This window comes from Fulmarus glacialis, unplaced genomic scaffold, assembly GCF_000690835.1.
Source record: "Fulmarus glacialis isolate BGI_N327 unplaced genomic scaffold, ASM69083v1 scaffold35915, whole genome shotgun sequence".
Lineage (NCBI taxonomy): Eukaryota > Metazoa > Chordata > Aves > Procellariiformes > Procellariidae > Fulmarus > Fulmarus glacialis.
This window is the reverse complement of record NW_009215699.1, coordinates 255-12,468: the sequence shown is the minus strand read 5'-3', so window position 1 is coordinate 12,468 and position 12,214 is coordinate 255. Positions and strand designations below refer to the sequence as shown.

At 43.0% G+C, this 12,214-nt stretch overlaps 1 protein-coding gene across 1 annotated transcript; it reads left to right on the top strand.

Annotated features, from left to right (window-relative positions):
• The first annotated feature begins 105 nt into the window (after window positions 1-105).
• TRAF5 (TNF receptor-associated factor 5) lies at window positions 106-7,969 on the top strand. The gene is made up of 10 exons (XM_009579021.1): window positions 106-320; window positions 1,471-1,528; window positions 2,812-2,913; window positions 3,488-3,652; window positions 3,959-4,036; window positions 4,414-4,488; window positions 4,756-4,848; window positions 5,843-5,983; window positions 6,502-6,670; window positions 7,179-7,969. The coding sequence occupies exons 1-10, from the start codon at window positions 106-108 to the stop codon at window positions 7,754-7,756; spliced, it is 1,674 nt and encodes a 557-aa protein (XP_009577316.1). The 3' UTR covers window positions 7,757-7,969.
• The last annotated feature ends 4,245 nt before the right edge of the window (window positions 7,970-12,214 follow it).

Below are 12,214 nucleotides of genomic sequence, written 5' to 3'. Positions count from 1 at the left end.
CCCCCCCGGCGGCGCAACCTGGCTGCAAGAGTTAGCCGAGGCGGCGTGGCTGCCGGTGAATATTTGAAGGGATTCTCCCTGTGTCTGGTTCCCAGTGCAGCTCCCATGGCCTGTGACGAACCCGCTGCTCTCTCGGGCATCTTCACGCGCCAGAACTCTGTCAGCGCCGTCTCTCTGGATTTCGAGCCTGACGCCGACTACAAGTTTGTTGAAACCTTAGAAGACCGGTACAAGTGCGCCTACTGCCACCTCGTCCTTCACAATCCCCACCAGACGGGATGCGGGCACCGGTTTTGCCAGCAGTGCATTCTTTCTCTGAGGTCAGTACAAACTCCTCCTGCATCCGCAAGCTCCCCGTACTCCCCTTCCTAAAAAGAAGTCAACGCCTTCTATAAATCATCCATAATAATAGCACCGATCTGATAAAACGCTGAAGGAGTCAATGGAAAGACTCTGTTGAACTGAATGGCTGCGTGCTCAGTGTTTTAAAGGTGTCTTTGAAGACCTTAGCTGGTGCTGGCGAGGAATACTTTGGTAGCTGCAGGGAAGTCAGCATAAAGAAATTGTTGATGTAAGATTACGCTCTGCTGCGTGAGATGCTGTTTCGGTCTGCCTGTCTAGCATTGTGCGGTTCAGATGAATTTGTTGCATTAACGTCTCACGGTATTGGCACTGGTGGTTAGATTAAGCTGTTTTCATCTGCTTCTGTATAATTTCTTTGATTTTAGTGGAGTTATAAAACTGATGTTAGTATTACCCGATACTGCAGTCAGATCACAAGGCTGCTGGCATCCATCTGCTTGGGATTTATCTGCAGGTACAAATGAGTTTACCCTGCAGACCTGTCTGGGAATACATTACGTACTGTTTGGTGTACCCGAGGGCAGGATTTGGCCCAGGAAGGCTGCAGAGGAGCCTGTTCATGTGGATGGATGTCGCCATTTACCTTTTATGAATTTTAGATGCTTCATGTTTGCTGCTTTCTCTGGCTGGGTTGCCTCCCTTTTGCACTGCCTCGATAAGTGTTTTCCCGTCCCTTACTGTAGGACTTCTGGAAGCCTTTTAAGAAGGAGCCATTAGATCTTCTTTTACTGGTGTAGCAAGGAGCGTGCTGCTTGCGCTAGGCAAAGGCTGGGTTTAATGCACGCGATGGGATTTTTTCAGATACGACATTTGCGAGCAGCAGATGGCCAGACTGTGACAAAGTCTTCTTAATTAAAAACCATCTTATTAACACTCGCAGGACAAACTCTGCTTTCTGTTACATATTCACTGTTGCAGCTTAATGCCCTCTTAGAGCTATGGTCAGAATTTGGCTGTGTAGTTGGCAGACAAAAGTGTTTTCGAAGCACTTTTTGGTTTTTATGGTATCTAGTACTGAATTCTGCCAGAGTCAGATTCTAGCATAGCCCAGTTCCGTAAAATAATTCAAATTTTCTGTGGGTTAACATGACTCTTCTTTTGATCTAGAGAGTTGAATGCAGTACCCACCTGTCCTGTCGACAAAGAAACAATAAAAATGCACGAGGTGAGTGGCTGTAGTTTTACTTCAGCAGACAACATCTTCATGGAAAAGGCAAGACAGCTGAGAACAAACAAGGTGGCTCTTAGTCTGTTAGTCCTCAGGGGCAGAGCAGTTTTTGTCTCTGAATTGATGCTAAGGGAAGCAGTATATTCAGTGATGCTCTCCCAGAAAGGAAGTATGGGTGTATAGCTGAAGCTTTATTTTATACCTCATGTTCTGAAGTTATTTCATTTTTGTCTTCTGTATTTCCAGTAAAGTGTCGAAGAGTTTCACGAAGTTTTAAATCTTCCCTAGTCATCAGATGTCTTTTTTAGTGGAGAGTTTATTGACTTGCCTTTTTAAGGCCCCATCTTGCTGGGTCATCTTGTTTATTTGATTGTCTTTGTTTTCACTTGGTTATAATTTGCTGCCTTAACTATTTCCATTATATCTCTTTAACCCTTCAGACTTAATTTAATTTTGGGTAACTTTCTAGAGGAAAAGATAAGTTCATCCTTCTTATTTTGCAAGCTACTGATTTTTTTTTTTTTTGGTAATGGATTCATTTTTCCTTATTTATATGCCAAGGCTTGAAAGTATGCTACATACTTGGTCCTGCCAGAATGAATTTTCTAGTGAAATCAAAAGTCTCCTTCCTCTCTCTCCTACTCCTGATAGGAAATTGTAATCAGACTGTCCACGTGATTTATGTTTTTCATTCGCTGTCTTCTACTTTGTGCAAATTTTGATGTCAGTAGTGCAACAGTGAGCAGCTTTGTAATGCTCTTTACAGGAAGATCTCTAAATAAGACTGAAAGTTTGCTCTGGGGCTTAGTTTGCCTCTGCATAGACACCTGGGAACAGTGCTGTTTCTCAGAGTCTATAGAAGGGGTATCTCAGCATCGTCTCCATCCCAAAGGCGCGCTGCGCTGCTTGAACATCGGAGGAGCGTACAGAGAGCTGGTTGGCCTTTGGGGCCCGTTCGCTCCAGCTGCTTTCTTCTAGATACAGGCAGGCTCTGGCAGCGGTTTTATAGCTCCTGAGCTACTAATCCTGCTGGCTGTGGGATGGATCAGCATCTGTGGAATAACTATATGGGGAAAAAACCCTATGCTTATTAGAAAATTCATATATGTTTTAATTTGTATTTTTAGTATGCATTTTCAATATGAATTATCAAGAATCATGCTCGCGATTATGGAGTCTAGACTTGTGTGCTTAAAAGATTTGTTGTCATGTTTTGCTTTTTTACATTCTTTATAACATCCTGTATGACTGCATATGAAGGCTGGTTTGCTTCCTTACAGGTATTCAAAGACAACTGCTGTAAAAGAGAAGTTCTCAACTTGCATGTGTTCTGCAAAAACATTCCTGCCTGCAATTCAAAAATAATTCTGGGACGATATCAGGTTAGTTTGCTTGATCAAATTTTGAAGCCTTTGATTTTCATGCGAACTCTGTATATTTATGATAAGCTAAAGTACAGTGATTATTTTCAGACTTCAGAGTTATCGTAGCAATGTGGTTTAAGTACAAAGATTATGACTTAGCTATATACTGTAAGTAACAAATGTTAAGCTCAAAATATTACAGTTGTTAGCCTGTTCCAGCTTTGCCTTAGGTTATTTGTTTAAAAAGAACCATTTGCTTTATGTAGCTTTAGTACATCCACAGCGTCTATACATACCTTCTATATGTTTAGGCGCCACGTGATGGTTGACTCAAGAAAACTTGCCAAGACGTACTGGCCATTTGGGCCTTTTTTCAGTATATCAATTGAATGAAAAATGGAAATCATGCAAAGGACTCTCCAAATTTTCACATTCACTTTAGTTTTGAGGTTGGAAAAGGAGAAAGTTTATGGAGGAAAAAGTATTTGGAGTTTTGTTTGTTACCAAACTGCGGAATGTTTCTGTGGGTCTGTTGGGAAATTGGAGATGCGATGAAATACTTTGGGGTTTAATTTGCTGTTGCGTGTTGCAGGAGCATCTTCAACAGTGCTTGTTTGAAAGTGTGCAATGCATTAATGATGGATGTTGTGATCAAATTCTTCGGAAAGACTTGAAAGAGCATTTGAGCCGGCACTGCAAATTTCGAGAAGAAATGTGTCAGTACTGTAATAAATATGTGGTGTTAATTAACATAAAGGTAAGATTATAAAGCATTCCCTGGGAATCCGTAGCACATGTTTCCTCTTAATGTTGCTGAGTGAAAAGTTTCCAGCATTGGAATGGGGCTTAACAACTCCTGAAACAAAATTTGGCTGACTAGTTGAAGGAGAAAGTATAATAAATGTGCTCTAAATAATACCAATTACCGTTGCTCTCTTATGAACAACAATGTGAAATGGGGCTTGCACATGTATGTTTGGGATTGCTTTTTGCACAGCTTCCTCGGTGTATACTACTTTACAAAAATGCAAACCATTGCCTTGTTTTGTTTCTTTTTCCCCAGAATCATGAGCAAAATGACTGTCCTGATTATCCTGTGCCTTGTCTCCAAAACTGTTCACAAATAATTCTGAAAAAGGAGGTACTATTACTTTTTTCATATACTGTGATTAATCAGATCACACACGTTTATGAAAACTGAAAGTTACATTGCAGACCACATTGGCCCATGCCAATAAAACTTCATTGCTCTAAGTATTTTCTTTGTTTGGTCCTAAAAGGATATGTGTTCCATCTTACAAGTGAGGTATTCGGTCACTGCAAAGCGTTGGCATTTTGCAGTATCAGGAGAATATCTGGCTTGTTTATTGACTCTGAATACTCATTTTCCTCTTTGTGTGATCAGTGGTGTCATGACATTGGCCTTTATTCACCCTTTATGCAGGGATTCAGATTTTATCATTGCAGCAAGTTACTTAATATTTATTTCATTACAAGTTTCTTTGTTAATATACGCAGATTGAAAAGCACCACGCTGTGTGTCCTGAGGCAGAAGTGGACTGCCCATATAAGCAGTACGGCTGTCTTGTAAAGGTACTGTTTTATAGATCTTGTTTGTACTGGGACTGGGATTTGTCTCCCAAACCAATCAGAGTAATTAATCAAAATAACCAATTTTTGTTCTTTCACAACCATTTCTAGTATTAGCTAAGATGCTGGAGTCAGGACTGCCATTCCCTCACTTTCAAAGCCCAGAGGAGACATTTTAAATGCTTGCATCAATAAATTTTTTACTAACAACTTCAAAAATCTGCGTATCTTATTATTTTATTCTTTCACTTCCCCCTCTACCTCACTAAGGTTAAAAGAGGAAAACTTGCCGAACATGAAAACGGCGCCCTGAGGGAACACATGCTGCAGATTTTAGACAAGAACTCCCAGTTGGAAGAACAGGTAAGTTGTATTTAACAAGCACTCTTCAGCGGTCCTTGGCTGGTTGGAGGATGATAGGAGATTCTGCATTTGTTGCCTGATTTAGCTCAGCTACGTTTTAAAAGACTGTTTTTACGGTCTTTGCACACCTCAGAAGTCAGAATAAGCTCTTCTAGTGAAGTCAATCAATTAGATGGAAACCTCTCTGTGCTCAGGCATGTATATTCTCCAGCAAGCACGGTGGGAGGCTCGTTGCCATCGCTTACCTCATTTGCTTTCAGTCTCTGCTTACAGTGGATATGAGGTTTGAAGATTTAAAGTTTTAAAACTTAAAGCTTGGAGATTTTAAAGTTTCAATGGCCGGTCAGATTGCTCTGAAAAGGAGCCTTTAGATGCCCAAGTCACCCCCTCTGTAGAGGCAGCACAGAGTGGTGCAGAGCCAGTTGCAAGCACTTTTCCACTCACGATCATTTTTGCGGCTCCCAGCAGGTGACACTGGGTGTATGCCCAATCCTGCTCAGGTGAGTGCTTCCAAACTGATGGTTGACTTACTCTTCTGCTTGTTTATGGTAAAAATGAATGCCCCAAAGTGCTACAACTTGGTTTTGGAGTTAGTATCCCTCACTGACTCATCTCTTTTACTGGTTAGACCTCAGTAGAGGGGGGAAAAGAAAAAGTATATACATACACACAGAAACACACATGCACTTGTGTGCATGTAAGTATGTATTATCCCCCTGTAGAGCCGAATGGATCATCATGATGGGGATGAGAGATATGTGTCTCTTTGCACCTGTTGCCATACAGATCTATCAGAGAATATGACTACCTTATGTTCAGTACTTGCCAGTGCTTATCCATGAATTGTGAATTAAGTAGTGCTATATCTAGCTAAGTTAGAGGCTTTGCATTGTAAACTTTTCCACTTTCTCCTATATAGTCACATAGGTTTTAATTTGATCGTTGTGTATTTTGGTGTGCCTTAGCGTTTTTACTCTGTTTTTTCCATATGTAGATATCTGACCTGTATAAGAGCCTGGAATGTAAAGAGATTAAAATCCAGCAGCTAGCAGAGGCCATTAAAAAGTGTGAGAAAGAATTCAGACAGTTTACACAACTGTTTGGTAAAAATAGCAACTTGATGGTAAGCACACAGGTGAGACATTAATTTTCTCTTTTTTGGCCAATTGCTTTCTTGTATCCTTAAATGTGTTTATCCAGTAATAGTTGTTATTAATAGCAGAGCAATAACAAATACTGTCTCCCAGACACTTCACAAGCCCTTCTTGGTTTTTTACAATACAGTATTGTCTTTTCATTTTAACCAATAAAGAAGTTTGGATATCTGATCTGGGCAAAAAGCACTGTATAAATCCTCATGGCCAGATCCCCATGGCAAATATGCAGATGTAAATTCGAATAATCAGTTGAATGAAGTGATGCAGTGCAAATGCACCTGAGTAAGGGGTGGCTTCTCGGTCACTAAATGCCGAATTAATTGTGAAGGAGTGTTTGGATAGGTTCCTAAGCCAGCAGAGTACTTTCGAATGCACCATATAGTTGACATTGCTGACATGCTAAAGACTGCTTTATCTTATTTCAAATTATATGGCTGATCTTATGAATGTCTCTTTCCTCTGCTTCCACCCTCTTCCAATGGCACGAACTGGGAAGGCTCTGGCCAGTCACATGGATAAGTCTGCGCGCCTAGAATCGCAAGTGAAACAGCTAATACAGATGGCAAACCAGCAACAAAGCAAATTAGACTTGCGACCCCTGTTTGACACAATTGAAAATGTAAAACAGAAGATTGCCCTGATGGAGACATATGATCAGCGCTTGGGTACGTTGGGACTTTCGTTTCTTCTCTGCACGTGGGGTGTGGGGTTTTTGCTGATTTACTGGTGGCTAGGTAGAGGCTCTTAGTAGAGGCTACTGTCAGCCAATTGCAGCTATTAGCCAGAAAGGGCTTTCTTCTCGCTTTCTCAGACCAAGCCGTGGCGGTGCATGCTGTGTCCTCCTGACTTCCCCAACTCCACAATGTCTCCCGAATTCCTGTGGCACTGCAGGGCCAGAGAGCTGGAGTTGGTCAGGCTGGCGCACTGTGATGGAAGCAGTGGTACCTATCCATCGTCGGGCATTAAATCTGGCTTGTGGTTACTGGTTTTCCTTATTCAACCACCAGCTGCAATTACAATTTTAAAAAGTTAACAGGTGTAGTAACACTAGTTAACAGCCTGTGCTCGGGCTTGAGTAGTTCAGTTTTGCCAGCTCCAGTTTGGTTGCTCTTTGTATCCCGTGCTCTGACAGTTTTATTTTACCGAGTGTATGTCTCTTTTTTTTTCCTCCAGTTGTTTTGGAAGGTCAGTCCAGCAAACACGATCTCCAGATCAATATTCACAAAGCACAGCTCAATAAAAATGAAGAACGATTTAAGCTTTTGGAAGGCACGTGCTACAATGGGAAATTAATCTGGAAAATCACGGACTACAAGATGAAGAAAAAAGAAGCGGTGGAAGGCCGCGTCCTCTCCATATTCAGCCAGCCCTTTTACACCAGCCGCTGCGGGTACAGGTTATGCGCGAGAGCCTACCTGAACGGGGATGGCTCAGGAAAGGGGACGCACGTCTCTCTCTACTTCGTCGTGATGAGAGGGGAGTTTGACTCGCTGCTGCTGTGGCCTTTCAAGCAAAAAGTTACACTTATGCTTTTGGACCAAAGTGGGAAAAAAAATCACATCGTGGAAGTCTTTAGAGCTGACCCCAATAGCAGCAGTTTCAAAAGGCCGGACGGAGAAATGAATATTGCCTCTGGATGTCCGCGCTTCGTGCCGCACACGGTCCTGGAGAACACAAAGAACACCTACATCAGAGATGACACTCTGTTTTTGAAAGTGGTTGTGGATTTAACCGATCTGGAGGAATTGTGAAAAGCGTACCCGATCAATGTGACTGCTTTAACCATTAAGAAATGCTTTCTTGGTGACTACCAGCCATGCAATAGTGAATTGCCACTAGTCAAGCTACGGATAATGTTTCGAGGCTGTTGGACTGCATAACAGATAATGAATTGCCAAAGCATCAGCCTTTCCTTTTTTAACCTTTTTTTCAAGACTGCATTTTACAGGCAGCTAGAAGTCCCGTTTGATGCGAACATGCATTCCATCCAGAGTTGGCTCAGTCCAGGCTGGGGGAATGCTTGGCTCCCATCACCAGACTGGCGTTTGGAGGTGAAACTCCTCCAGTAGCCCCCTGGAGCCCAGGCAGGCCTGTGGGCTCCCGTCCCTCACACAGAACTGAAGCCATGCCCACGCGTGCAAGTGCATTTCACCTGTCTGAAATGGAAACATTTCAACATTAGCGCATTTGAATCAATGTATCTTGATCCCTCCATCTCCTGGATTTTTGAAGCGGGGAGAATGCTTCAGTCAGGCAGGGAAAACATTTGCCTGGGATCTTGCATCTTTTTTTTTGTTTGTTTTAATTGTTTTTTCCAGAAAGCCCAGAGGAAGATGCCAATGCCTCTTACTTTTCTAGCCTGGTATTTCAGCTGTATAGAGTACCCCCAGGTCACAACAGCTTTGTTTTGTCCTTTTTGTTCCTGCCTAGTGCCTTGGGACTGATTTCTGTTGGTGGTAAACATCCACAGTCCCCATCTGAAGTCAAAAGAAGCTGCGGGTGCTTCTCACCTCTCAGGGCACGGCCAGAAGCGGGGTACTCGCCCAGCCTGACGGCTCTTGGCTGCGCTGCTGGAAGAAGAGGGGCAAAACTCTTGTATTTTTGCCTCCCACATTTGCGCAAAAGAGATGTTTTCTGGCTTACCAGCTCTACAAAAGGCAGGAAGAGCTTTGGATATCTGTTTGGGAAGAAGCCCATGTAATATGCAGTGTTCCCCTTTGCTAGAAATTTGGATGTTTGGGAAAGAAGGGGGAAAATGGATTAGGGAGTGAGGTTGCTGTAAGAACCCAATTCTCACAGGTAGCGCAGCTCTAGTGTTTGTTAATGGGCGAGACAACCGCTGAGTAACAGCTGCTGTCTATGAAGTACATCTGAAGATCTTAATTTTTATTCCAAGTTCCTTCCATACTGCAAGGGAATGTGTGCATTCTATGGGGTTTATTGGAGACGCACTAAAACCACCAAGATCAGGCACTGAGGAACAAGTGACAAAGAATACACGTGCCTTTTTAAAGCCTTTTGGGTGCCTGTAAGAGGGATGTAATTTTGCACACTCGGTCATTTTGTTATTACAAGTGACAGAATTTTGTGTGTCTCATCTCTCACAGATCAGGTAGTGAAACACCACAGCGTTATCCATTGCTCCTGCAGTCCGCTGGCAGAGCAAACCCGGAGCTTGTCAAGAGACGGCAAGAAACCAAGCTGGGTTTAGAGTAAGAGTAAACTAGGCGGGATAAAAATCAAAACGGGGCACAGCCTACAAGGCATAAGGTAGAAAATTCAAGAGGGCAAATGTGGCAAAATCAAAAATGCCCTTTCTATGCAGGATGTTGATAGCAACTGAAATAATACAATTTGGGGATTGATACTAAGACGAAGGCAAAATACTGTGTTTTCTATCTGCAGTCTCATTGCTAGACATTTACTTTCCCACACAGTTTCTAGGACGTAATTCAGACACAAATATTTTTGAATTCGGGGGCGGAGGGGAAGAGACCTTAGTTATCTGTACCTCATGGTGGGTTAGCACATCTGAAATCTTTGGTTTGATCTAGATGTCCTTTTTGTTGTACGATGTCAGGACGTAACGGGCCACTGTAGGGGTTTTCCGTGTTCCCAGTGACAGATGGTGAGGGACAGGTTTTATTCTTTTGTACAGCCATGACTGGCTTTAAGAGTCATTTTGGCTGTACAACAGAGAGAATTAGGCCTCATGTCCTTAACACTTCATTACAGAAAGAGCAAGCTTGGTTTGAAAATAGTGTGGCATTCTAGGACATCAATCCTGAGCTTCGGATGTGGACTTCATGTCGATTATTACTTTAATATTTGTCATGTAACTTTCGAAGTGGCACAACTTGCATAATAACCACTAATAACTGATGGAAACGTACCACCCATGTTTCCTGGGACTCTCCAGTACGTTAAGTGTAAAATACAGAAAGCGATAAAGAACTTGGACAATCAAGGGAGGCAAGAGGGAAAGGATACGGTCTGTATCCTGGCAAATTCCCAGCCCTCTCCGCCTCTACTACCCCAACCGTAAAATGGGGATAATAATACTTGCAGAAGCGTTAGGACTATTTAAATGTTTGTGAAGAATTTTAAGCATGAGAAGAGCTAAGTATTATTAAAACTCCATTTCTAATTGTTAGAGTAGGTGATGGCATAGTGACGTGGATAAGTGTTTAGTGTGTTCCTGGACAGATTTTGAAAGCATGTTCAGTTTTAGCCAGTCCGTACCGCAGTCTCTCCTCTACCTACCAGTTGGGTTTAGGTTTCTGCCACGAATATTCCTTTTAAAATTTTGAAGCACAAATGATTCATCCTGGGTGATGGAAACATCCCTTTTGAAATACTGCCTGTTTTGTAAAGAATTAGTTGAGAAAATCAATTTTTTTAAAGACAACCTTCTTTAAATTGGTTCTTTTTATTATAACAATTGAAAGTTTTATGTTAAAATTTTCAGCGATTTTTACTACTTGTAAACAAACAGGATTTTAAATTTCATCCCATTCCTAATAAAGAAAAAAATGTTGTATAGCATGAGTTGTCGGGAAAAAATTTTGATGTTGCATGAAAAACACCAAAAAACTTTTCAATAATATTGTACTGGGTAAGTAACCAAAAGAGCCTAGGGTATTTCTACATCAGCATACAGTATGTTTTTAATGTATTTATTGACAGTTTGTAGTTGTTTGAATATCTCTTACTAAGATACAGGCATTTTTCTAGCCAAATGTCATCACTGTATATGTAAACTAATGTAAGAATAAATAATTTTACCATCCTTCTGGAGTGAGTGTGGCATATATTCCTCTTGGCTGGATTTAAGCAGACTTTTTAGAAGGGTGTGGAGTACTGGATATTTGCACCCAAAACTTTGTTTACTATCTAAAAAAAACCCCGACACTGCTTTAGATTAAGAATCAATGTGCTTCACAGATATTTTGGTTTATACGTGAATATCGTAAAGCAGCTGCACAGTAAATCCTAAGCTAGCTGTTCAGTAAATTCTAAGCTAAACTAGATCAGACGAAGATCCATGAGGTCTGAGGATCCATCGGAATCAAACCAGGACGTTATTTCTGTTTGGAGCAGGTTTGGGTTCAGCTGAGGTTGGATTTGTTTCAGTTCAGGCCAGTAAAAGAGGAATTGTTTCAGTATCCCATGATTACTTCATGCTTGAGAACATGGTATTTTAAAAATGGGAATGGAAAACTTGGTGGGGTTAAGCCCAAAGTGTTGGAAATCAGCCTGGGAAAAATGTTAGCATCTGACTCCCGTTCATGTGTGAGAGCTAAAACACCCGCTCAGTGCCACAGGGTGTCCCAGCTCCGTAAATACGGCATGTAGGGTGGAGGTGACGGACAGCCTTAGCACTGTGCTGCTGCGGGCAGCGCAAGAGCAGCCTTCGCGCTGCGAGAGGGAGTGGGAAATGAGGTCCCAGGGCAGGACCTAAGCTCCCGTAGTTGATTTACAGCCAACGCTACTTGACTCACGTCTGCGTGTGTGGAGATAAAGACATGCAGAAGGACTGTCCCCGTGGTGGTGCACAGCGACACGGTGGTGGGGGAAGCTTGGGCCGGGGGGTCTCCATTGCAGGAGCCACAGCTGGACATGGCTCACCCAGAGCTGTTCCTTGGGAGCTGTGGCAAGTCCATGCACTGGGCCACAGCCCATCAGGGCTAATTGCAGAGCTCAACAGCGGGGCAGCACCAAGCAGAGGCAGTGGCCCGTGCTGGCCTGGCAGGGTGGGCGGTGTGGTGAGAAACGCAGGGAAGGGAGGATGCCCTGCGGATCCCGGGAAGCCTGAACAAGCCTTGTTTGGGACAGGCTCCTGTGGCAGGAGCCGTTCATTTTTAAGTTTGCAGATGACACCAAGTTGGGCGGGAGTGTCGATCTTCTCGAGGGCAGTAAGGCTCTGCAGAGGGACCTGGACAGGCTGGATCGATGGGCCGAGGCCAACTGTATGAGGTTCAACAAGGCCAAGTGCTGGGTCCTGCACTTCGGCCACAACAACCCCATGCAGCGCTACAGGCGCGATAGGACGAGAGGAAATGGCCTCAAGTTGCGCCAAGGGAGGTTTAGACTGGACATTAGGAAAAACTTCTTTACTGAAAGAGTGGTCAGGCCTTGGAACAGGCTGCCCAGGGAAGTGGTGGAGTCACCATCCCTGGAAGTATTTAAAAGACGTGTAGATGAGGTGC